Here is a 25,184-nt window from a genome sequence, read left to right as displayed (position 1 = left end):
ACGATTGATTAGGAGCAGATCTTTGACGAGAATTCAGAGGAGACTTGTTGTACAATGTCTTTTGGAAGTTCAATGCCGGAAATGGCTAGCGGGGTGAGTATATGATAGTAAACTCCAGACTTCACTAGTTCAACATATCCTGTACACCAATTTCCACTTAAAACCGAATTAAAACTTTACTCGCTCAATTTGCGCGATTCTATTCAAGCGAGATTTTAGTAAATGTGTGCAAGCAGCAGACCGAGCTTCGACTCTTGTTTATTAACACGCCAGAGTTGGATCAATGAGGAGGAGGTGAGGAAGCGGCGGAGTGTATTTATTTTGTTGGCCGTTTAATTTAGAGCGAGCTTTTTGGCTGACGGCCATCTTGAACCGTCAAAAATCCTTACTACGCTTTTCAAAAACACTCAACGGATTTGGAGATTCGCACCAATTTGGAGCGTTCGCGAGCTGTACATGAGATTGCAACTGAACACGTGAAGTACAGTTTACACGACGCACATTCTGTCTGGAATATTGTGAGGTAAATTTCAATTTTCTTCGACATTTTGTTGTTAGATTGTAACTTATTTCTGAAATAACACTTTAAACTAATGGTTTTACCATGCTTTTATTTTCGAACTAATGTTCATTTAATTTATGCCCTCAATTTTGCTCCGTGCATTTGGACGTCCTTGTACCCACTGTGCATCACGGCAGCTCTTTCATTTTCTGTCGCAATCGGCTGCTGTCATTCCGCAGCAGAATCAAAACAACAAACAATTCCCTCGGCCCGGTGCTCGCAGTTTCTTTGCCTGTTGTAACAGAAATCTGTGATAAATGGCTCATTCTTTTGCAAACGACTCGTCGGAACCAACGATTCCTCTCGGCGCAAACAAAGGAGGACCCCATGGACTCGGTAAGCGCTTCTTCGACTCTTATTGACGGTTGTGTTTGGCCACCAAGCACACTACTTACATAAGCATTTGTTTCCTCTGCAGGAGATCCCGAGGACCGCCGACTCCGGAAGGTGGAACTGGAGGTGCTGATACCGAAGATAATGCGGGAGCGGGCAAAAACCGAAAAGTGCATCCCGGAGGTAAAGGCGTTCGAAGATTGCTGCAAAGGTTCGGGACTGTTTATGGTTGCGAAATGCCAGGAGCAGAACGATGCACTTAAGGCCTGCAGCATGGAATGGTACCGGAACGAGCAGTTCAAGCAAGAGTGTACCGAAATTTATTTGGCCGAACGGAGTGAGTTCCGACGAACGGGATTGCCCAAAAAGTTCCGAAAGAATGATGCGACCGGCAAGTAAGGATTTTCGATTATTTTTTATTGCTAATTACCATTTGATTCAGAGAAACCAACAAAAAATCAGGTGATGAGTTCTAGCTACTTGGTTCTTAATCCTTGTTGTAAAATGTGCTGTTTAAAGTTAGGAATAAAATGTAAAAAAACATATACATCCCAGAGAGTTAAAGTGCTATGTATTGTAACTCATCTAATCACAACATTTATTGTTTTTTAGTTTTCTTCTTAGCAGCGTTAGATTTAGTTGATTTCAAATGTTGTTTGCCACAGCACAGCTTCCGGCAGCCATAAGACACTCCAAAAACTATTGTAATTGCAGCAAACAAAAGTACCAAAATTACATCCAACGAGTAATAGATATACCAAGGCAATTTCGGTGCATACGAACGTTCGTACTGCATAGCACCATTCTCGATTACATTGATAATTGACCACCGAGCCAAGTCCAGCGGTGTTTGTGGTCGTGTTTTGTAAGCACGTGACAAGGATTGAGCCATCCGTCGTTTTCTGCAATGCACAAAACCGCATAATCATTGGATGTATGATTGAATTAACATCAACCCTTACTTACCTGTCGCTTAAACCTTCGCCGATGCAGCTAGCAATGTAAGTTACGTTGTCCACCTGCTCGTAATCCATACAAACTCCAGCTCCACGATTGACCAAGGCTGCCGCGTTGAGAAACTGATCGCCGTAAATGGGCATAACAACGACCGGCACACCACAGTGGACAGCTTCGGAAACACCCAGCAATCCTCCGTGCGACACAAAAAGCCGTACATTCTTATGGCACAACACATCCCGCTGAGGAAGCCATTTCTGTGTGTAGAGATTTTTGGGCGGATTGTCGAGCTCATCCTCCCACTTCCACACCACTTGCAGATCAAAACGTGCAAATGCTTCCAGCATAGCGTTTCGCTTTGCCGTTGGAAGCGTAGCAGCCTTTAGCACGGATCCAAAGGACACAACTATCACCCCATTGGATGATTGGTCCATAATCTGTTGCAATTTCGGCGGCAAAGGTTTCTCGCCCTGAATGTGTACTCCACCTATCTCTACCACCGCAGGAACTAACGGCCGAGCACCGCTAAGGGTGTAGTGTTGATTTATCAGTATTAGCGAGGTATTCTGCACGATCTCAGCAACGTCGGGAATGGCTGCATTCGGGAACTTTTCCTTCAACAGTCTGTTGTCACTAATCTGTACGATGCGATACAAATGCTTTACCACTCTGGTTACTAACCAATTTTCAAACCTTTGCCAGAAGCTCATCTCTTCCGAAAATGTACTAAACTCCGATGGAATGTACGAGGGAGTATCGGGCAGTCCGACACGATCGTAGTGCCAAGGCATTATCGCACAGCTGCTCAAACCCACTAAAGGAACTTGCAACAGCCAGGATATGCCCGCCATACAATCGGTAGCGAAAACCTCCATCACGACCAAATCGAATGGAGCCACTCGATGCGCTTCGAGTATTTGATCGATGGCAGGCGAATCCAGCGCCGCCTTGCAACTGTCCATGCCCCACACAACTAGTTCGTGGAATTCGTGAAAATTATCGATGAAAGTTCTGCCTGTAAAATCCTACGCAAAGAGAGAGATTATTAACGTTATGAACAGCTTATAAATACCATTTTGCACCGCATAACCAACCTGTAAGCTGAACGCATTCGTCAAAACCTCCTGCCCCTCGAAGCGAAGGTCGTGATAATTTGGTACGGGGTCCGAATCTGGAAAATAGCTAAGCACCGTTACATGATGACCATCGTTCGCCAGGCCCCTCATTATGGGGTGAAACACTTTGAAATGGCTTAATCCTGGATGGGGAAACAGTCCCAAAATCCGATATCCATGGCTTGAAGAACCGATTGCCAGCACAATAAGCAGAATCTTTATTTTCCACGGCCCGAACATTCTGTGGAAGAAACGAAAAACGGTATGGCCTTCAGTGAACTGTGCTCCAATCAAACATCTAGCATAATCTTATCAGCAGCTGTTGTGATTTCGTCACGCGCACGAACCATGGGGGCACAGAATTTGCATTGCCCAATGCATGCAGTTTTGACAATTTGGCTGTTGAATGGATTGGAGGCTATGTAATTAAAATTAGCGGTACGAAACAACATTTGATGATTTTTTAGCCATAATGCGAGTTTCGAGCGATTGCCTTTGTGTATCGGACAAGATTAGGCAACTTAAATTAATATTCTGAGATTCGTATGAAGAGGTTTTCTGTGGTATTTACTAAACTTTTTAAGTGCTACGGGTGGATTTATTAAAAGAATTTTTATTCCATTATTTTAAGTTGAAGCGCACGGCTGAATCATCTGAACTGTCAAATTGAATTGCGCCATCACATCTTGACGACCACCCGCCATATACATCTTGGGTGACTTTGAGTAGTATCTCTAAACCTTGTGCATTTGTCCGTTGAATTGTCCATAATTTGTCCCGTTTTGTTGAAAATTATGCATAAAATTACTTTAGAATGATTAGAACAAGCAGCTTACATATTGGGAATGTTTTCCTTAACTCAATACCACACAATATTCCCTATAATAAGCAGAACAAATCATATTCTAATCGCTTGTTTACATTCAAGTTTTAATTTAAACACACCCACTTTGTATTTTTATTGTTTTTATAATGTTTGCCTACAAGAAAACAAGTTTAAATAATATTTCCATTAATTGCTCCGTCAACATTCGATAAAATGTGTAAAAAAATGTCAAACGATTTGGTCCTCGCGTGACCAGCTGTACGCCTTTGGTGCCTGTGGTCGCCATTTTTGTACATTGTAAGAATGCGAAAAGTCAAACATCCCAGCGAATGCGCTTTGTGAGTGAAAATGTGCTAATAAAGTGGTACTCTCGCGCTAAAGTGGCGTTCCGGTGTGTACAACAGCATGAAGCCGTGCCGCGAGAAAAGTGCGGTGATGGCGGATAGTGCAGTGAATGTGCAAAAATCGGATGACAAATATTGTACGCATCAGCAGCAGCAGCAGCAGCGAACAAGTGCAGCGGCCACCACCAGCAGCAGTGGTGACGGGGGTCTAAGCAATAATAATAACACGAACAACAATAGCAGCAACAGGAGCGGCAATAGTGACTGCTTGTCGCATCCTACGAAAACACAGCCGACGACTTGTTCGTCCTCTGTAGTGGGTAGTGCAAAATCGGGCGCGGATTCTACCGCCGCTACCAGCGCTACGGCGAATCTTACCACAACAGCATCATCATCGTCATCATCAGTAGCAGCAGCACCGTCATCATCAACAAGCGTAGCAGTGGTAGTGGCAGCAGGCGCTGGTGTCACTGTCGCAGCCGCCGCGGGGAAGATGATGATGGCTGTGGAAACTGAGCAAGCTCCCAAAAATCACGTAGACCAAATGACGGTGAAAATGATTGCTAAAAATAATGATAAAAGTTCGACGCCGGCTAAGGACACCCAGCAGCAGAGCAGCGTTCGAAGTTCCGATAATGGTAAATAATAGTTTGTAAGAATGTTGGTGCACGTCGGGTCGTGGTGGTGGTGGTGTGTGCAATGCACACTTTTCCCCTTGCCTATTCCAAGCACCCCAGGGCTTCTATTTCTTCGAGAAGCAGCTCACAATGTATACGCAGTGACGAATTCGTGAATCGCGCCAGAATCTAGAATTACATTCTTCGCGAAAACAACATTCCTGCTGCCCAAACGGAGGACGTCGTGCGTTTGCAAAGTGTTGATTAGCTTCGCTTTTGCAGCGGCTGAAAACGGTGGGAAAACAAGGCGACCAGCGAAAACATCCACCATGACGACATATGAACTGTGCACGTACATCCATCCATCGCCCTTTTACACAAAGTGGCGCGCGCGTTCGTGGGTGCCCCGGGGCACGTTTGAAGAAAGAAGCTGCTCCCCACCCATATTTTTACCAGCAAACACTCTCCCACCAACACACACACTTACACGCCCGCCCGCCCGCCGGCACATCCTTCCGCTTGCTTGCCCATCGTCGCGTCCGCCCACTTCCGCGACTATTTAATGATGCGCATTAGAATGGCTGTGTGTTTTTGTTTACGTGTATGGTTTGTGAGTGCAGCAGCTTCTTGGCTTGGGGGGCAATGCTTGCAGAAGAGATGCAATATAGTGCGTAAAAGCGGTTGATGTAAAATAAATTATGTATATTATCATGTATCGAATGAGAGAGTTGGGCGTGTAAAATGATCCAGAATTCGATGCTATGCAGGCTTGCGTGTGTGAGCTATTTTTTTTTTGTTTGTTGCTCTCCCACTTCCGGCTCACAGTGTTTCATGATAGAAGTGGAAGTGGATGTGTCAAGCATCAAGTTTTACTCCCGTTGCACATTTAGAGGTTCGTTTTTTTTAAAGTCAATAGTTACAATAATTGAATTGTTTTGCCAACTCTGTTGAATCGGTGTCCATATACTTCGAAATAATTGTGCTATATTAGTTAAAGCCTAGCAGGGAGCAAACATACTTTTTTTAAGCATTTGTATCTTTTTTGCGTCAAATAATCATTTTAATAGCCTGATAGACACTCAGAACAAACGCTTAAAGATGTTGGTACTGGGCGAAGAGTTGTTAAATCGATATTTCTATATCCAGATGCAGATGGAAATAAATCAGACGTTATTTTACTATTTATTTGCTTGCATTGGGTTTAACAAACCCTAAATCGTTCGTATGTTAATTCATGTTTTATCTTTTTTCCAACAGGATTAACAAAAAGCCATAAGAAGAAAAAGAATAAGGATAAAGATCGGGAACGAGAACGAGAACGAGAGCGTGACAGAGCAGACAAAGACCGAGATCGTGAAAAACCTCGCGACAGAGATCGGGATCGTGATCGGGATCGTGATCGTGACAAAGTAAGTATAAAAAAAAGAGTGGAAAAAATTCCATACCAAACGTTGTTACATCCCCCTTTTCCTTTTACACTTTCGCATCAGGACCGTAAACGACGTCGCTCGGAAGATGGTACATCCGGAACGGGAAATTGTAAACGCGGAACCAAGGAAGGCAGCAGCACCAGCAACAGCACCGCCAACACTCCATCACGCACTCATTCGGCTACAGCGATCGGCAACACGGTACCAGAGCCACCGGGATCATCGTCTGCTGCCCTAGCGGGGACAGCATTGATACAGAATAAAGAAAATCACCATCAACAACAGCTAGCTGGGTTTGCGACGGCACATCAAACTATCAAACGGGAGCTGTCCATCGAAACGGCTTCCTCGGTAGTTGCCTCAAGCACGGCGGCAGCCACCGCCCTGCTGCTGGAGCACGGTGCGGCAACCATCGTCTCGCCCGTGGCAGCAGCAGCCGCAGCAGCGGCCGCTTCCATCTCGGGCACTCCGATATCGCCCGTAAATCTGCTGCTGAATCTCGAGCGCAGCAAGAACGAGCTGGCTAGCGTGAAGAAGCAGGACGTTTTCATCAAGAAAGTGTACCTGCCGGCCAAGAACAAGCTGGCCAAGCCGGAGAAAACACGCGACGATGTAACGAGAGCGCTAAACTTCGGCACCGATAATGGGACAACGGCTTCGGACGGAGTGGATCGGCCAGCATCGACGACAGCGACAACGGTGGCTACGGAAGCGGGAACGGCGCTAAATGGTACCACCGCTGGCATGGGTGGTTCCCCTGGCCAGGTCGTTGGCAATAACACGAGTAGCCTCATATGCGTTGCAAACAGCATTGCAACCAACCTCAGCAACAACAGTACAACTGCAACCAGCAACTTAATAGCACCTAGCAATAAGCCCAATTCAAACATATTAATCAAGATTGAGTCGCCGAAAAATGTGGACGAAAGGGTAGACATTAAGAAGGAGCCGGTCAATCATCACACCCCCCATCATCATCATGCGGTGGCGGAAACTATTGCTCCCGTCGCGGTACCCAACACACCCGTCAACGGAACATTAGAGGACCACCACCACCACCACAAGGACAACGTTTTGAATGGTACTGTGGACGATATTAGCAAGGAAACTCCCGTTGTTGCAATTAAAAAGGAGGAAGCAGCAGAGCGTCCGATCCCGCATACGGAAACGCCTTCGAAAACGGTTCTTTCCGCACTGAACAGCATCAAATCGGAAACTCCTGGAAGCGGGCAAAAGCTTCCGGGCGGCAATGCTTCGTCGGCACACAAGAATGCAGGCGGAGGGCGGGAGTGCTCCCGGTGCTACAAAAGGTCGAAAATCAAGCGTGCCAACATAGGCATCCAGTGCCGCCGGGGGCCAGCTTCCGGAACGTCGTCCACATCATCATCTCAATCGCAGGACGCAGGTGGTGCGCTGGTGAGCGAATCAACGGCACGAATAGGGTCAATTAACCGAAACGCCAACTGTCCGGTGCGGTCCAAGCAGCTCGAAGGGCTGAAGTACGGGCGGTTCATGCGGGTCGAGGTGCATCCGAACGGTGGCGCTTCAGTGGTGCACATGTACCAGGACGAAATCAGTGTCCTTTCGGAGGTGGAGATGGAGGAGCTGGTGCAAGAGTTCTTTCAAGTCGTATTTGCGGAGGACGAGGACGGCTACGCGGATCATGTGATGGGCATTGTGCACGATGCCGCTTCCTATTTGCCCGATCTGCTGGAGCATATGGCAGAAAACTACGCCAATCTTACGGTCAAGGCAGGAGTGCTCGGTCGTAACTCGGACATTGAAACATGCACAATGAGTCAGTACAATGAGCAGGTAAGTGCAGGCTGAAGTGAGCATGTGTTTAGATACCACTCATCACGGTTTATGGTTATTGGATGTCTCTTACAGGTGGTTAAAAATTACTCCCACGGAACGGTACGCTATGGACCATTGCATCAGATCAGTTTGGTGGGAAAGGTACACGAGGAAGTTGGTGGATATTTTCCGGATCTACTGAAACGTCTCGAAGATAACCCGTTCCTGAACAAGGTACGTTGTATGAGCAATACAACCGTTTTGTTCATTACTCAATAGCACTTATTCACTGTTATTTGCAGGCAATGCCATGGGGCGAGTTGTCGATCGTGCAAATGGATCCACGCTTATCGAACGATGGACCAATCTTGTGGATACGTCCAGGCGAGCAGCTAGTTCCTACTGCTGAAATCAATAAAACACCTATGAAGCGGCAGAGGTATGATGTTTGAGCTATATTTGACGCCTTGCCGAACACGTGAATAACACAAAAAAAAAACTTTACCTTTTTCCTCTGTAGGACACGAATAAATGAGCTGCGAAATTTACAATACCTCCCGCGACTTTCGGAAGCCCGCGAAACGATGATTGAAGATCGCACCAAAGCCCATGCCGATCACGTCGGGCATGGGCATGATCGCATGACGACTGCCGCCGTTGGTAAGTTTCTGTTTGTTTGTTTTCAACAACTGTTGGCACTCTCTTGCTTGCTTGCTAACTCACCTCTATTTCTACACCCATAGGTGTGCTTAAAGCGGTCCGGTGTGGTATACCAGACGATTTGAACCGCATAACGAAGGATGTGGTGGCCTTTGATGCACACTGTTTCCCGCATCTGGTCGAGAAGCTGCAGCTCGATCTGCACGAACCACCAATATCGCAGTGCGTGCAGTGGGTGGAGGATGCGAAGCTGAACCAGCTGCGCCGGGAAGGTATCCGATACTCGCGAATCTCGCTGTACGATAACGATATTTACTTCCTGCCCCGCAACATCATCCACCAGTTTCGCACGGTGACGGCGGTGACGAGCATCGCCTGGCATCTGCGGCTGAAGCAATACTACCCCGACCAGGACGTGGTACAGGAGATTGCGAACGGGTACGAGGTGGATCCACCGCACTACAAGGAAAAGCAAACCATTCTGCCGCATCCCGTGTCCGCGGATGAGAAAAAGCATACGCCAATGAAGCGTACGCACGATGGGAAACCAAAGAAAGCGGAAGCGAAAAAGGAGCCTCCGGCGGCCGTTCCCAACCCATTACCGGCCGGTGCGGAGAAGGTGCCACCGAAGGTGGATGAAGCTGCCGAAAAGTGTGCGTTGAAGGAGGCAAAGATTGACATGCGGAAGCTGATACGGGACGATAAAGTGACGACGGACAGTGATTCTGCTCGCACTCCCAGCAAGTCGGGCCGAAGCTCGGTCGTATCGAGCAAAGGGTCGGAAAAGAAAACGGGTGGCAGCAAAAGTGGCAGCCGTAAGAGCTCCCCGTCGGCGTCCCACAAAAGCAAGACAGGTGAGACGCCGGGTGGTAAAGACGGCAGCAAACATTCTTCAGCAAACAGCGATCGTGACCGTGGTCGGGATAATAGAGAGCGGGACCGCGATCGTGACCGGGACCGGGATCGGCGCGATCGTGAGAAAAAGGAGCAACGCAGCAGGGACAAGGATCGTGACCGGGATCGTGAGAGGGATCGCGATCGGGACCGTGACCGAGAGCGAGATCGTGAGACCGATCGGAGGAATCACAAGCACCACTCAAGCTCGTCGTCATCGTCTAGCCGCAAGTCGTCCAGCTCGTCACACAAGCCGTCGCGTCATGAAAAGACGGGCTCGGGCGATCGCAAATCTTCGTCCCATTCGGCACCATCCTCGCACAGCAGCAGCGCAAGCAGCAGTCGGCGTGAGTCTACATCAAGTGTGACGCGTGAGAAGGAGCAACAGGCCGGTCCTTTGCCGATGGTGCCACCGATCGCAACAGAAGTAGAAATTGACTCAACCACCGTCACGCCCGTCGTCGGTACAAAGAGCGACACTTTAGTGGCCGATACGCTTCCCAAACAAGCGGTGGAAACGAACGGTGCTGCCGAGGAGTCCAGCGCGTGTGTTACAGATGATCAAATGAAACAAGCACTTGGTGTTGACGAGCGACAAACGGCACGAAAAGAGGACGACTCTCGAGAACGTTGCGGTGCAATGTTACCATCGTCCGAAGCGTTGAAACCGATGCCACCAAACGCGATGACTGTGAAAGCAGAGAAGCGAAAGGCAGAATTGGAAACGCATACCACCAACGGCAGTAGCATCGGAGACGAGCAGAAGAACGTCCCTGTGTCCCCGGCAGCGAAACGGATAGCACCCGACGGTGCTACCGCCCCGGTTCCGATGCCTCCGATGCATCCCGAGACTCGGCCACCGTTACCTATCTCATCGCCTCCATTAGTTCCCCCACCGCCGCCGCCGCAAGACCACCGTGAAATGCCCCATACCCCGACGGCAAAGGAACAGTCGTCACAGCAAAGCCTCCCCGCTTCAGGTAGTGTGCGAAAAAGTATTCAACAGACAGACGCTAGCCATCACAGCAATAGCAGCAACAGCAGCAGTAGCCATAGCTCTAGCACCAGTAATAGTAGCACTAGCAGTGGTAGCAGTAGTAGTAGCAGTAGTAGTGGTGGCAGCAGGGATAGCAATACCGTTACTACTAAGAGTGACAGCAGCTGTATTGCTACTGAGCGGAGTGGGGATGCTTCCGCCGGTGCCGCCGCGCCCAGCAAAAAACAATCCAATGACTTACTGAGCACGATAATGGCAGGCATGGAAGAAGGAGCCACGAGCCGGAGTGGTGGCGGTTCGAGCGTTTAATCACCTGCCAGCCATTGAATTGTACAGTCGGGCGCATTGTACAGACGAGGAGTGTTGTTGTCGCCTTACTCCTCCCCCCCTATCTGTGAGGCTCGAATTGTGATGATCGTATCGAAAAGTGTCTGTGTGTGTGAGTATCTTTAGATCATTCCTCTAAATTACCCTGCATTCGCGAGAGCACCTTTCTTCCCCCACGTGTCCCGTTGACAAAGTAATTGTTTTGCGGTGTGTTATGCTTCTTATACAGCAAACAAACACAACTCCCCGTTTGTGTACTTATCTTTGCCAAACTGAGCCAGCAATTGTCACATAAGCCGCTGCCTCCGCCGCCGCCGCCGTGCCGTTGATTGCGTTTGTTGTACAGTTAATCGTTTAAAGGGATACTACTTCTCCTACCACCCTACCCTACCGCAACCATTTGCCACCATCAACTAGTTGGTTCTATTTTGATCTCTTTTATCGTGCTACTTGTGGTTTATGTGATCAGTATGTGTATGTGTGTGCGTGTGAATGTTTGTAAAGAGACGGCCGTTATGGATACCGTGTTAGGCGCGGTATGGATTTCTGTTTTCCACGCCGGCTCCCCTCACCCCATCTTGTGGGCACTAGCCAACTATATTTGCTCGCAGCCGTAAATTGTGTATAGCTACGTTATTTTAATATCCATATTAAACGATCTGTATAGCAGTTTTATGTTAATGTTATTCGGGGTCAAGCACAACCGAAGCTTATTGATATGTAGAAGTAAACCCGATCTATGCTGCTGCTGCTGTTGCTATAGTACACAGAGAGAGCAGCGGTTATTAGAAGTAAGCGATTGTGTTTTAAAACTATAAAACAAGCAAAAAGGTACAATACGAGAGGAGGAGAAGGTGTTGGACACTTTCGTTGGGTTTGCGTAACCCCGTTTTTTGGCGATTCATAAGAAGAGTTAAAAGATTGTAGTTAGATGCCTTTTGTTCGCTTGGCTTTGTGTCTGATCGGCGTGGTTTGCAAATAACTTATATAATTTATACTTTTAACTTAAACGCCCCTTAAGTTCAGCCCACATAGATCGTAATGGAAATACTATCAACGTATCTCTATTTATATGTAATGCGCTAATTTAGCTTTCTTCCCGGCAGTACTCTTAAGTTTTTGTAATAATTGTAAGAAGAGCCTTCCGAAAGAGGGGGTGACAGCATAATTGCGTGCAGCGGCTTTTATAAAACCCTTTTGGTCGCAAAATTGTACTTGTTGAACCCTGTTTGGCATGGTTATTAGAAACCGTCTGTAACGACAGTTCCTTCTCCCCCCCGTGTCGTTCACGACACGTGTTGCGTGTTTGACAACAACAAAAGGCTCACAGAATGGTATTGTTAAAATCGTACACGGACGCATCCAACACAAATATTGAATATACACAAACTTCTACCCGATTGTATTGTATTGCTCTCATTTTTTTTTGTCTTTTTTTTTGCTTCTTATCGTCTCCATTCTAGTCATTGGCACTGAATTGGCTTTTTTGTAGCTCTATACTCACGAATCTTAGTATTTGGAATCGAACGTTCTGTTTCGATCCATTCAAACTCTTCTGCACTACCACTGCAATGAAAATGCGAAAGATGAACGCACAAGTGTGTATAATAGTGAGTGCGAATAGAGGATTTGTTGCAAGCTGTTGTAACGATACAAATCGATTGTTTTCAATAATATTTCGTTCACACGCTTTTAGACAAAAAGCAGTCACGCAAGCAGCTGCAAGTATGTGCAAACAAAGCAAAAGAAGATTATTTTTGATGAATCGTACCTGGTAGTATGTAGTTTAAAACAGTAAAACACAATTGATTAGCGCAACACAGCAGGTGTTAGAGAGGCAGGTTGGTGATTTGTGTGTGAGTGTCTGTAGAACTTAGATTAGAGAAAATAGTTTGCCTATTGCGTGCCAGCAGAGAAAACAAAGCAAATGCTAGCAACAATATATTACTACTGAAATATTCAATTGTAATTTGGTCAACTCCTCATGCATGGGGGTTATTAAGCATCAAGAGAGCGAGCAAAGCAAAACAGCGCGCCAAATCGTGTGAAACGGATTGATCAGATCGATCGATAACGCGTGATATATGCATTTGTAGCCCCGGTATCTTCTCAAATCAATGTGTACAATTCCATTACGAAAAGGAGTTTATAGTGAGGTGTAATCAAAATGCAAAACAAATTCAACAAAAACAAATTTATCCAAAGCAAACGATATCAAAGTTAGGCAGCAGAGATGAGGAAAGCAGGGAGAACGCAACAAAGCTAAACGGAGGGAGGTGGTATAAGGTTTTTATCGTTTCGAAGGAAAGCACCCGGTTTTACACAGCAGAAAAATATATCGCACCCATGGCGCGGTAATGTGGCAATAAAAGGAGCAATGCAATTGCATTCGTCGTAACGCGGGTAGAGTGCGCTCGCGTTTTGTAAGGATACACAGGATGGATGTGAAAAAAAAAACGCGAGATAACGAAGGTAGTAAATTCACTACATGGTAATGTTACATATAGAACTATTAAGGTACTATTTGCAAAATAAATGAGAGAACTAAAATCATAAAATCAAAAACAAAATAGTGTACGATCTTCAACGGTTTTTTCGGGTGCAGAAATTCAAACCACGCAGTGATGCCAAAGCCACACGTCCGTCAGCGTCGCCCACTGTGCTCAGCTTGCCGTGCCGTTTGACAGGTTCGAGTGTGTGTGTTTTCGTTTTCACGCAGTTCAGCGAATCGAGCGTATTTCGCTATCGTCTTTTGTTGCGATTACGCAGAAGAAGTGACTGTGTGCGGCGCAGCCAGCAACTTGCAGTACATTTTTTGCCTTGCCCAAAGAAAGTGACAATAAGTGCAGTTGCAGTAAAGTGCATTCCACGTAGCCATCGATCGCGCAGTGCAACGAAGCAGACTTACAAATAGCAAAAAACATCCAAAATGGGCATTCCAAAAGTGTACGTGGTTGGTGTGGGTATGACAAAGGTAAGTAGGTACAGAGTCCAATTCAAATCGCGGTAATTGCAACATACAGCAGCAGCAGCAACAGAAAAGGGAGTAGGGATAATATACGCGCACTCTCGCGATGGAAGGGACCAGTAATTACACATTTCACTCTATTCAAACCCCGTCAGCCAAGCGAAGTTGAGAGTTTGGGAGTTTGTGTGAACCTTCTAGGCTGCCCCTCATGCGGTAGTTAAACTTACTCAGCTCAACAGCCGCCTCGTTCTTTGAAGGGAAGATGATCATGGACTACTGCGATAAGCGTTTTGCGGACAAGGCTACCCCACAATCTCACATACCTTTTACGTTTGAAATTGCGCACTGACGAAAAGATGGTTAAAAGGCAAACACCACACAATCGATCCAGAGGAATATGGGCGCCTTCGGGAGCTCCTTCGGGCGGCACGGTCCAAACTATGTCACCCTCACAATGCTCTTCCGCAAAGCAAACTGGTTGCTCGCCGGATCTAAATCGGCCGAATTGGAAGTAAGGCAACACCACACACCGCCCAGCCGCGCCACCATTGTCATTCTTCGTCCCCGTGTATCGTCTTCGTCTTACCATAGGATCGAATGCGAATGAACAGGTTCCATCTTCACATGTAGTTTGTTTTTTCTTTTCTTTTGACCCCACTGCACCCCCCCCCCCTCCCCACCGCTTCCCGGTTTGCGTTTGACCGTTGGAGAGCGACAAAGCATATGCGCGATGGATGGGATGTCGCAAGAAGGCAGCAACCGTTCATGCGAGGTTCCAACACCAGTCCCAACAGTCGAACAGGGTAAAATGTGGAAGGGAAGGGAGTGCTTTTATGCCAGCTTCTTTAAGCATTATGTAATGGCGGCGTCATTGTCGGTCGAGTGGGGTGGACTTGAGCTCCACACCGTATAGATCACAGTTATGCTTTTTGTTCGTTTTGCTCGCTCGTTTCCCTCTCACAAAGTAGGCGCTGCTGCGGAATTGATGTGCAATTTCTCTCGGCCTGCTTTTTGGTTTACCTCGGTTTGTGGCGGGTTGACTTCCCCAACAGTTACCGAAGGGTCGAAGGGTTGTTTTATGTTTATCGCGCACTTGGTACTTTGGGGTGTTAATTACCTCAGATATCAAAATTACAACTCATCGTGATGTTGATACTCCTCTCCGACGAACAAAACAGCTTCACATAGGCTTATCTTATCGTTCCTCCGTATGATCCTCCTTTGGGTGGCATGTTTACAGTACATCATTGGGGCTAAACTACCAACATGGGGTCTCTCTTATCGCGTAGTGCGTAGTAGCGATTACATTCTTATGACACAGCACAATTGCAGTACAAAGAACTCAAATTTCCCTTTCCCCATTCGCTGTTGATGCGTCCCTTCTTGAATAAATCACGTATACAATGTCTCCCTTTTCCCTATCCCCCGCCCACATGCTCTCCGTTATGCACACGCTAGTTCGAGAAACCGGGCCGCCGGGAGAACTTTGACTACCCGCAAATGGCCAAGGAAGCCGTCACGAAGGCGCTGGCCGACGCGGGCATCCAGTACACCGAGGTGCAGCAGGCCACCGTTGGCTACGTGTACGGTGATTCCACCTGCGGCCAGCGGGCACTGTACGAGATTGGCTTTACCGGCATCCCGATCTACAACGTCAACAACAACTGCTCGACCGGTTCGACCGCCCTCTTCCTGGCGAAGCAGCTGGTCGAGTCGGGAAACAATGATTGCGTGCTGGCGCTCGGCTTCGAAAAGATGGAGCGTGGTTCGCTCACGTCCAAGTATCTCGATCGCACGAATCCGGTCGAGCTGCTGGTAACGGCCATGGCCGAGAATCACGAAATTACCGGCGCCCCCATCTCGGCCCAGCTGTTCGGCAATGCGGGCGTGGAGCACATGAAGAAGTACGGCACCAAGCCGGAACACTTTGCCAAGATTGCGTACAAAAACCACAAACATTCCACCAACAACCCGTAAGTGTGTGTGTGTGTTGGAAGGTACACAACATTCCAATAAACAACGTTTGCTTTTCCCTTTTCAGCTATTCCCAGTTCCAGGACGAGTACAGTCTGGAGCAGATCCAGAAATCGCCGGTAGTGCACGAAATTCTCACCAAACTGCAGTGCTGTCCCACGAGCGATGGGGCCGCCTGCTGCATCGTGGCCTCGGAAAGCTTCGTGAAACGTCACGGTCTGGAGGGGCAGGCGGTGGAAATTATCGCCATGGAGATGTCCACCGATGTGCCGAGCTCGTTTAGCGTAAGTTTAGCTCACATCAATTGACATTGAACTCGTGGCAGAGAGACTTATTGGGTTGTTTATGGTTGTTTTGCAGGAGGGAAGTGCCATGAAGATCGTTGGCTATGACATGACGCGCAACGCGGTGCAGAAGGTGTTCGCCAAGACCAACTACAAGCCCCAGGACGTGGATGTGGTCGAGCTGCACGATTGCTTCTCCGCTAACGAGCTGATCACGTACGAGGCGCTCGGGCTGTGCGAACCGGGCAAGGCCGGCGAGTTTATCGACCGTGGCGACAACACGTACGGTGGGCGCGTCGTGGTGAATCCGAGCGGTGGCCTGATCTCCAAGGGCCATCCGCTCGGTGCGACCGGGCTGGCCCAGTGCTCGGAGCTGTGCTGGCAGTTGCGCGGTCAGGCCGACAAGCGACAGGTGAAGAATGCCAAGCTGGCGCTACAGCACAACATCGGGCTCGGTGGAGCGGTCGTGGTCGGGCTGTACCGGTTGGGCTTCCCGTACGCCAAACGCCCGGTCAATCCGAGCCTTACGGCGGCCGGCAAGCTGAAGGACACGCCGGACGGGTTCCTCGTCACGCCGTACATGCGCGTGCTGGAGGAAGCGATGCGCGACGATAAGGACAATCTGATCGAGGGTGTGCGAGGAATCTACGGATTCAAGGTCACCAACGGTCCGGACGGTGCCGAGGGCTACTGGGTGATCAACGCGAAGGTTGGCAAAGGTTCCGTCAGCTACCGCGGCACCGACAAGCCGGACGTTACGTTCATCATGAACGACGTCGATGTGGTGGACTTGATCTCGGGCAAGCTGAACCCGCAGAAGGCCTTCTTCCAGGGCAAGGTGAAGGTGCAGGGCAACATGGGGCTGGCGATGAAGCTGATGGATCTGCAGAAGCGCGCCAACTCGCGCATCGAGGAGCTGCGGGCGAAGTTGTAAAGGGGGAGAGGCCCCGAAGCAAAAGTGATTGAGATGCTGGGAAGTTAAGGGTGGGTAAAACAGGGCACAAAAGTACGTGAAGCAATGGGCAATGGGGTGATAATCAAAACCAATATAAGACTATTTGTTTGTCTGTTTATTTCTTTATTTTATCTGGCAAACGAAACAGGTTTTCCTTAGAAGTATGTTCTTGTATTCTTCTGTTTTTTTTTCGTAATAAAAACAAAAATCGTGGTGGTTGTTAAACAACATTCACGCTCGTTCGAATAGTTGTGCTACATCTTAAAGAAAAGTGAGAAAAACACTGCTACGATGAAGGGAAGGAAACAAAACCTTACATATCTAACGATGATCCGGTAAGGAGGAGATACTGATGATGATGATGATGATGATGCTGATGGTGTGAGAGCTGCTGCACTAGTTGACTCTTAGCCTACTAGGCGGTTTCAGTTAGTTTTCAGCTTTTCGTCACTAAACCCGGACACACCGCGACAGCAGACACGCTTAAACAGCCATATCCAGCACGAATGGTAGAGCACGAGGAAGGTGATCGTTACGATGTACACATCGAACTGATGGTACGAGTACCAGGGCAGCTCGCTGGAGTACGACTGTGCCAGCGGTAGGCCACCGGTAGCGGCCACATGCTCACACCACCAGACGGCCGACTCGAGCGGACTCTGTGGACGGTTGCGGTACGAGAACGATACCTGCTTCGCGTGTTCCATCGCTTCCGGTTCGAGCACCTTGCGCAGCGCTTCATAGACGGAGTCAGCGGTGATGTCTTCGTAGGCAAGCACCACACCCATGCCCCGATTAGCCAGTGCAGCTGCATTGTTGTACTGTAAAGAGCAATGGGATCACGACCAGGAGATCAATTTGAAGGCCACAACGACAGCTTCTTTATGTGAGAGAGAGATACTAACCTGATCACCGTACATTGGCGTAGCAACGACTGGTACACCACAGTAGGCGGCTTCGGATGATCCTAGCAGTCCACCGTGGCTCATAAACACGCGAACCTTGGGATGACCTGGGATGGCAGAAGGAGAAAGGCGAAAACAGAGGGAGAGAGAATTTGGTCAACAAAGCATAATTTACTTCCATTTACTTCCGCCTTTGCACGCTTGCCGATTGAGTTAACCTTTTCGAAATGGATGATCGTATTCCGTGGCTCCGATAAGAATGAATAAATTACAAAACCTTTTGCTCGTCTTCGTTTGCTTGTCTCTTCGGGAACTCGGGATCGTGGACTGGGAATTTGCATAAAAATGTTGGGCACAGTCCAACACAGTATAAGCTGCAAACTGATCGACGACCCTCATGCGTCTGAGGGGAAGCGTCTGAGTGCCTTAATTAGACGATGACGTGCGTTGGTAGAACGTGCGTTTCATGTAACGATCCTCAAATAAGCACGATCTTTTTTGATCGGGTTTAATTGATCCATTCGCAATGGGCACGGTGTAACTCGCATAATAACTCGCAATCACTCTCCGATACGAATTAGGAAGTGGGTAGAACGGAATATCACATTTCTACGCTACGTGTTTGGCCTGTTTTTGTGATGTTTCCGTTTCCCATTGCTTCGCGTTTGATCGCGTTTGATCGTCTAATTGTCTTTGTTACCTGTGTACAGAGTCGGCCATGTATCTTTTACCACCAGAACCCAACAAACTGGATACTGGATACCAACGTGGACATCTAAAATGCCACAGGGAATGTTTGATATGTCTGGCCCTTATGTTCTTCTCCTGCAAAGGTATCAGGTTGCAAAGCCAGGTGGAACAGGTTCTATTGTACCAGGAAGCAAAACAAACCATAATCATGTATGCCCCGCGAAGACTGATCCAACCCAAACAAGTGGGAGTGTTGCTTGATGTTTTGGTTACTGTGCATTCTCTAACGTGTATGGTCGAGTGTCTTTTCTGTCCGATAGCAATCAAAGCCAATCATGCTTTCGTTTGGTACTCGAGATTGATAGGGTTGAGGTTGAGGGAGAGGCCTTCCTCTTCGATCGAACCGAAGGTCATCGGGTTCCCCATGTACTTTACGCTATCGACCATCTTGCGCGGGTCGGGAAGAAGAAGGAAAGCGTTACCCACAAAGTTCACGATCGCCACGCACTGCCACTTGCCAAGTAATCGGGTAATTAAGAGGACGGGACCCCTCTAGTTGCCGAAATGATTGATGAAGGTGCCGATGGCGAACGGAAATTGCCGACCGCAATACACACACGCGCAAAAGTGTGGCAAACCTTGTGAATGCACTAACATAAAAAAATGGCACGATGTCTACGATTTGCAACGCTGGCACGTGGCTGGCTCGTATGGGTGGTAAGTTTGAAATAAAAAAGCAACAAAAGAAGGTAGACGCAAAACAAAAAACGATCTTCGTCCGATCATGACACACGCTGTCTGCCATGCGCCGGTCGCGTGCTCGTCGCTGTTGTTTCGCGATCTCATGCACACTATGCTTAAATTTTAAAATCGTTGTTTATCTAATGTCCAGAACCTGTTAAGGTAAGGGAAACGCAGCCTGCCCGAAGGTCAAACATGCGCCCCCTAATAATAATCCGCTGCTGGCGGATAGTGTGGTGATCGTTGATCGTTGGAGCAAAGACGAACTCCCGGGCGGTACGATTAAGATTTGGTTCAACTCGAACAGAACAGACCGAAATGTGTCGCAACATCAAACCAGGCAGAGCGAGAAGGAGCTTGTTTATGTTTTAAATCTTAAGGTGTTGTGTCATTTTTTTGTCCAAAAATAAATTCCACCCATGTACGCGTGTGCGGTTCCGCAATACTGAGCGCGCCAATTCTTTGTCTAGCTCCCTCCTACAAACTATTCTTATTATACATTCAATGTGCACGCAAAAAACGGCCCCTTTTGTACTACTTACAGAGAATCTCTCGCTGCGGCAACCACTTCCGGATGTGCACGTTGGACGGCTGGTTCGGCAGCGTTTCGTTTTCCCACTTCCAGATGACGCGCTGCTTGAACCGGCCCAGCGCCTTCAGGATGGCATCGCGCTTTTCCGCCGGCAGCGTTTCCGCCCGTATCATCGATCCCCAGCTGATGTAGATCACGCCATGGTCGGCCGTATCGAGCAGCTGCTGCAGATCGGCATCCAGTGGCCGAAAGTCGCGGATGTGAATGCCTCCGATCTCGAGCACGGCCGGGCTGAGCGGCTTGGCGCCACTCAGCGAGTAGTGCTGATTGACGAACATCATCGCGGTGCGCTGCTGCAACTCGCGCACGTCCGGTATTGCGCCCTGGCCGAACCGTTCGCTCAGCAGCTTGTTGGCGGCGGCATCGTTGAACCAGCTGTACAGGGCCTTGAACGATTGCACCGTAATCCAGTTGGCCAGTCGCTGCGAGAAGTCCATCCGCTCGGTGTAGCCCATGAAGAGGGCTGGGACGTACGCGGGCAGCGTTGGGTTGCCGACGCGCTCGTAGTGCCACGGCATCAGCGGGCAGCTGCTTAGCCCGATGTACGGTGCGTTCAGCTGGTGCGCTATGCCGAGCATGCAGTCGCTGTTGAACTGCTCGACCAGGATCAGATCGTACTGCACCTTGGAGTCGAGCACGGTCTGGATGGCGGTCGAGTTGAGCGCGTTGGCGCACGCCTCCTTGCCCCAGGTGTACAGCATGAAGAACTCCATGAAATGCCCAAAGCCGGGCCGATACTCAAACAGCTGTGCATAGGGGAGGAACAAAAAAAAAAAAAGAGTGTGACGATCACGTTGTAACAGCGAAGAAGGCTCAGCCGAAAACGTGAGGAGGCTCATGCCAGATCAGATACAGTCATGATAAAGAAGAGTTACTAAAGCGGACGTGACTGTGCGAAATCGTGTCTGACCCGCAATGGGTTAAACTATCAGCTTCTTTCCAATTGTAACGTAGTATCATCGAGTTATAGAAAATCATTGTAACGTGATCGTTACCAAGCGATCGCTCTCTGTACACACACGCCGACGAACAAACTTTCATTAACAAGAATTGCAAACATTTTACAGCTCCATTTTATGGCTCCGTGTTGATTGCTATTAAGAAAGATGCTGAAACACTCTGCTCATTTCCTCAAATCAGCGAGACGCCAGCACGTTGCCGACTCGAACATGTGGTTGCGTGTGCACTACTGAACTAAAGGAAAGAGCAAAAAAAAAACAAGGCGCAACACCTAGTGCACTCGTGACGATCGCCAATGGGCTGTGTTGGGTGATTTATTGCACTGGTGGGGATTTTCGCGGTCGTTTGGAACTCCTTTGCGAACGGAACGATCACTGCGCCAATGGACGGATAGGCTATAATCGGTTTATTATTTAATTAAACGCTAGAACGACGTCACGATCACCTTCAGCATTCTGACTAAACAATATGTCAGCCCGGCACAATTTTCCTTTGAAGTTCTACATCGCGAGCACGGTAGCTGTGTGTGCCCTAGCAAGCGGCATCATAACATTTCAAATTGCCAACTGACAAGTGCGCGCGCCCGGGGAAAATTAACCGCAAACACTTGTGCGGGGCGAGCACAACAAGCGACCTATCTCAACAAAACGATCACACATACAGTGATTGATGTTAGTTTTCGGCTGATGATTATGATTATTGATCATTTCACTGGATATATTCCATCTATTCCAGCTGACCTACCTCAAAGCTGACCGAATCCGACAGCGATGTCATGCCGGCGAGCGGTAGATCGTGATAGTTCGCCGGTGGATTCTTCTCCGGGAAGTGGCTGACGACCGTTACCTCATGGCCGGCCTCTGCCAGCCCTTTCAGGACGGGCTGAAAGAAGTGGAAGTGACTCTGGCCGGGATGCGGGAACAGTCCGAGCACTTTGTACGCCTCGGTACCTTGCGACAAGGCAAGGGCCACCAGTATCACGGTTCGCAGCAGCATAGTGCAGGCCTGCCGTCTGCTGTCTGTTTGCTGTCTGATGATAAGCGATTCAAACGGTTCGAAACCTAAAAGCAACAATAGAGAAAGAGAGAGAGAAAGAGAGAATGAAAAAAGCGTATGATTAAATGTATGGGACATTGGTGGTTTTTGCTGCCGCTTTGGTAAGGACTTCGCTTGATTAATACTCTTTGCCATCCGTTAAATAATCTTTGCCAGCCCGAAACCCCATCATCATTAATTCTGTGATAAGCCATCATGTCAGGCAACATTTGAATTTTAGGCTCGGTTAGCTTAAGAGCGAACACAAAAGTATTTGGGTGCCGTAGAGTCGCCTCTGGAACGAGACTTTCAATCCAAACTGGTTTGCAAAAAAAAAATGACTAACGACTGAGATCACCAACCCGGTGTTGGAATCATCTAGAATAGAATTTTCAAGTCAGTGCACTGACAACGACTGCTTAAAGTTAGAATGTGTTGAGTAAGATCATGGCTCCAAAAGCTCAGGTGAAACAGGAAAGATTAATCGGTGATCGGTTATTTCATGTGGGTTGCTAACCAAAAAACAGAATCAAATCCATCATCAGTGTCTGGAGTTTGGTTGGGACGACAGCGAAGGTCAAACCTAAAACACATTGAGCAAGATCATGGTAGAACGCGATCACGCAATGCGAATGCTTTTTCTTCTTTCATTTGGAACAAGCATTAGAATTAGAAATGTTTGGTGGGGAGAGGCACACAGCAAGAACGCGTCTGTTCAATATTTGTCTGTAACGGAATTGTTTCAGTACAACGTGGGCCACTTCCACACCATCTGCCGGAAGCAGATCGTTACACGTTTCGAAATGAGTACACAATAGACACTTTATCCATTACTTGGCAGCAAATCCTTATCTCTGGCATTGGGTTCAACTGTCCCTCTCGTTATCGTTGTTAGTTAACAACACTGCCATGTCCAGGCGGCCACCTAGCTGAGACAGTCTCGGCGCGGAAACAATCTATACTGCACACAAACACACACATACAGGCCGGGCACAGGCGCGCGAACAATCAGCTCCAAGCTTCGATGCAACGGTTCTGTCGAGTGTAATTGTTGCTTCCGAGTCATTAGATCGTTCGCTAGGCTCGTATCCCAAGCTCTCGTTTGAAAACACCGGCGGCGATGGTATAAGCGTTTGTGCGACGGCGGCGTACGACATGCTGCTGCTAGTGCTGCTGCTGCTACCCGACCGTGGTGGGATCGATGCGATCGTGAATGCACAACATTCCCACGTTGTTGTTTTTTTTGTGTTATACCCCATTTGAAGGACGCCTCAATTCCGACGATGCATTCGGGCCTTTTCGCGCCCTTAAACACATTGGCCCGTGTCCCGGCGCCCTAGTATGGCATGATCACTGCCGATCGATTACAAACCCTGCCCTCCACCCCCACCCCTCTCACCCTCACCTAATGACCAAAGTCATTGCTTAGCTCGTTTTCTTTTGCTTTGTTTTATGTTGCGACATGCGCGCGCGCGCCTTGTTCTTCAAACGGAAGGCATTTTTGCGCAAATGTGCAAGGAGTCGGCAGCATGCTTCTTGCGGCTTGCGCAAAACACTTGCGCTTTTCTGTTGCGCAGCTGTAACCATACCAACCGTAGCTGTAATAAGTGAAAACAGCACATTTCCTTCAGGCCCATTGCGTCAAAACAAATAACCTTGACGCCACGATTTGATAAAATTTGTATCAATCGTTTAATTTCCACCCGCTCATCTGCTGCTTGCGCGTAAGAAACGTAAGCGTAAAATCAGTTTGTTAACCCTTGGAAAATGCCGTTAGAAAGATCGCTACAGTAATTGTCATTGACATTGAAAACGCTCGGCCGCTTCTGGGTACGGCTTTTCCGAGCATAGTTTCCGCGACAGCCCGAAGCGCAGAAGAAGGGGCCGCCGACACCGTTGCTCCACTTTCCACGCCACTTTGCCCGTGCGCACGGCCAATTAGCAGCGCGGCACGCTGCCGAAAATAAATACTGGTCGGAAAGGTAACAACACAAAAATAAAATGTGTAAAAATGCACACACCAACAAAAAAAAAGCGCTGTAACAGCATGGCACAAGCTAATCCGTTTACATAATTTCTACCGACGAATGGAGCAACGAATACGAAAGGCAGACCGAACTGAGACAACGAAAAGAATGACAGGAGAAATCACACCATGCTCCAATGCCGATGCGGAAAAAGGGTAAAAAAGGGTCCCCGTTTCGAACAACGGAACAGTTTTTTTTTTCTTCTATTCATCGATAAGATAAAAATGCACCAACTACTGTTCACTACGACACACAATCGGGCTTACATTTAGCACACGGCAGAACGGAGGAAAATACACGGCGCGGCCTATCGAGGCACAGGTTGCTATGCCAACTGGCGAGTTCAACGTTTGTAACCGCGACCACGCTATCGCTTCGCGCGTCCACCTCGATCAACACTTTGCGACGAACTGTTTCGCGGATCCTTCGCGCTCTCGCGACTGCACCCGCTCGTCGATGGTTGTTGGCGCAGGGTTGGTTCAGCAAAAGTCGCTCAACAAAGAGAGATGGGCTGATGCCTAACGATCTCATCCTGAATGGGTTGAAGGTGTTCCAAGTCGGCTTTCGGTCTCTCGAGCATTTTTTTGCTTCTCTTCTTCTCTTTCTCTCTCTGTGCATACTTTCACTATCGTCTGAGGCAGAGATTTTTTTTTTTTGCTTAGATTGTAAGCGAACTCCCCCGTGGATCTTGTTTTTTGGCACCAAAAACGTGTTTGAGACCTTGCCTGCAGCAACCGATTGATGCTGTGAACTTTTGCAGCGTAGGTTCAGTGTACGGAGAGATCCGCAAAGAATCAAATAAATTCATACCACCGGTTTTTGGAGAAATTAGAGGGATTTTTGTTTTTTTTGTGTTTTTTTGCAAACGCCATACAATTTTTGTTTTCTTATTGATCAAAAATTTAAAACGAAGCTTTTCAATTTAAATTATCTTCCTTTATGTTAAACCTTTTTGTACTAGAATACAAATTAATTAGAATGATCTTTAGAAACTCATCTTCGAAATTAGTTATGGTATTCCATGAACTTTTCGTTGCCAATTTTTGAGTTGTACGGAACACTTCTCGCCGTGTAATCGAAGCTGTATGTTTTGATTCGCGCAAAGGCAAGCTGAGCAGTGGACTTGAGCGTGTGAACACGTGGATCAGAGTGGCCAGATTATTTTGGCGGTTTTCGGTAGGCGCATCAAAATTT

At 48.1% G+C, this 25,184-nt stretch overlaps 5 protein-coding genes across 7 annotated transcripts; 3 read left to right on the top strand and 2 right to left on the bottom strand.

Moving 5' to 3' along the window:
- On the top strand, positions 1-1,450 carry LOC121596207 (COX assembly mitochondrial protein homolog). The gene is made up of 4 exons (XM_041920948.1): positions 1-93; positions 209-523; positions 700-898; positions 981-1,450. The coding sequence occupies exons 3-4, from the start codon at positions 820-822 to the stop codon at positions 1,292-1,294; spliced, it is 393 nt and encodes a 130-aa protein (XP_041776882.1). The 5' UTR covers positions 1-93; positions 209-523; positions 700-819; the 3' UTR covers positions 1,295-1,450.
- LOC121596205 (UDP-glucosyltransferase 2-like) lies at positions 1,315-14,253 on the bottom strand. 2 transcript variants are annotated; one of them, XM_041920946.1, is made up of 4 exons: positions 14,151-14,253; positions 2,947-3,208; positions 1,862-2,877; positions 1,315-1,797 (listed from the first exon to the last, which is right to left on the bottom strand). In XM_041920946.1, exons 2-4 carry the CDS (start codon positions 3,205-3,207, stop codon positions 1,494-1,496), a joined length of 1,581 nt encoding a protein of 526 aa, XP_041776880.1. In that variant the 5' UTR covers position 3,208; positions 14,151-14,253; the 3' UTR covers positions 1,315-1,493. The 2 variants fall into 2 exon arrangements, with proteins under 2 accessions (XP_041776880.1, XP_041776879.1); XM_041920945.1 differs by lacking the exon at positions 14,151-14,253 and having other exon boundaries at positions 2,947-3,299.
- Positions 3,940-12,259, top strand: LOC121596200. Of its 2 annotated transcripts, none has more exons than XM_041920925.1 (7): positions 3,940-4,775; positions 6,012-6,163; positions 6,245-7,999; positions 8,075-8,215; positions 8,284-8,420; positions 8,502-8,641; positions 8,725-12,259. In XM_041920925.1, the coding sequence occupies exons 1-7, from the start codon at positions 4,199-4,201 to the stop codon at positions 10,839-10,841; spliced, it is 5,019 nt and encodes a 1,672-aa protein (XP_041776859.1). In that variant the 5' UTR covers positions 3,940-4,198; the 3' UTR covers positions 10,842-12,259. The 2 variants fall into 2 exon arrangements, with proteins under 2 accessions (XP_041776859.1, XP_041776861.1); XM_041920927.1 differs by lacking the exon at positions 3,940-4,775 and adding an exon at positions 5,214-5,646.
- LOC121596204 (sterol carrier protein 2-like) lies at positions 13,598-17,270 on the top strand. The gene is made up of 4 exons (XM_041920944.1): positions 13,598-13,833; positions 15,286-15,800; positions 15,869-16,085; positions 16,162-17,270. The coding sequence occupies exons 1-4, from the start codon at positions 13,789-13,791 to the stop codon at positions 17,017-17,019; spliced, it is 1,635 nt and encodes a 544-aa protein (XP_041776878.1). The 5' UTR covers positions 13,598-13,788; the 3' UTR covers positions 17,020-17,270.
- Positions 17,141-24,417, bottom strand: LOC121596206 (UDP-glycosyltransferase UGT5-like). The gene is made up of 5 exons (XM_041920947.1): positions 24,257-24,417; positions 21,673-21,989; positions 19,919-20,714; positions 17,946-18,052; positions 17,141-17,861 (listed from the first exon to the last, which is right to left on the bottom strand). The coding sequence occupies exons 2-5, from the start codon at positions 21,922-21,924 to the stop codon at positions 17,466-17,468; spliced, it is 1,551 nt and encodes a 516-aa protein (XP_041776881.1). The 5' UTR covers positions 21,925-21,989; positions 24,257-24,417; the 3' UTR covers positions 17,141-17,465.
- Positions 24,418-25,184: the final 767 nt, after the last annotated feature.

The sequence above is a fragment of the Anopheles merus genome, chromosome 3R (assembly GCF_017562075.2).
Source record: "Anopheles merus strain MAF chromosome 3R, AmerM5.1, whole genome shotgun sequence".
In the NCBI taxonomy this organism is placed as follows: domain Eukaryota; kingdom Metazoa; phylum Arthropoda; class Insecta; order Diptera; family Culicidae; genus Anopheles; species Anopheles merus.
This window is presented reverse-complemented; position numbering and strand designations above follow the sequence as displayed.

Bases quoted from the DNA above. Each gene is read 5' to 3' on its own strand.
- LOC121596206 (XM_041920947.1), bottom strand. From the start codon at position 21,924: ATGCTGCTGCGAACCGTGATACTGGTGGCCCTTGCCTTGTCGCAAGGT. The intron at 20,715-21,672 runs GTAGGTCAGCTG...CCCTATGCACAG, and splicing joins CGGATTCGGTCAGCTTTGAG to CTGTTTGAGTATCGGCCCGG. The intron at 17,862-17,945 runs GTTAGTATCTCT...TGCTCTTTACAG, and splicing joins CGCCAATGTACGGTGATCAG to TACAACAATGCAGCTGCACT.
- LOC121596204 (XM_041920944.1), top strand. From the start codon at position 13,789: ATGGGCATTCCAAAAGTGTACGTGGTTGGTGTGGGTATGACAAAG. The intron at 13,834-15,285 runs GTAAGTAGGTAC...TGCACACGCTAG, and splicing joins TTGGTGTGGGTATGACAAAG to TTCGAGAAACCGGGCCGCCG. The intron at 15,801-15,868 runs GTAAGTGTGTGT...TTCCCTTTTCAG, and splicing joins AAACATTCCACCAACAACCC to CTATTCCCAGTTCCAGGACG.
- LOC121596205 (XM_041920946.1), bottom strand. From the start codon at position 3,207: ATGTTCGGGCCGTGGAAAATAAAGATTCTGCTTATTGTGCTGGCAATC. The intron at 2,878-2,946 runs GTTGGTTATGCG...CTCTTTGCGTAG, and splicing joins CGAATGCGTTCAGCTTACAG to GATTTTACAGGCAGAACTTT. The intron at 1,798-1,861 runs GTAAGTAAGGGT...TGTGCATTGCAG, and splicing joins GGCGAAGGTTTAAGCGACAG to AAAACGACGGATGGCTCAAT.
- LOC121596207 (XM_041920948.1), top strand. From the start codon at position 820: ATGGCTCATTCTTTTGCAAACGACTCGTCGGAACCAACGATTCCTCTC. The intron at 899-980 runs GTAAGCGCTTCT...TTTCCTCTGCAG, and splicing joins AGGAGGACCCCATGGACTCG to GAGATCCCGAGGACCGCCGA.
- LOC121596200 (XM_041920925.1), top strand. From the start codon at position 4,199: ATGAAGCCGTGCCGCGAGAAAAGTGCGGTGATGGCGGATAGTGCAGTG. The intron at 8,000-8,074 runs GTAAGTGCAGGC...TGTCTCTTACAG, and splicing joins TGAGTCAGTACAATGAGCAG to GTGGTTAAAAATTACTCCCA. The intron at 8,216-8,283 runs GTACGTTGTATG...TGTTATTTGCAG, and splicing joins ATAACCCGTTCCTGAACAAG to GCAATGCCATGGGGCGAGTT.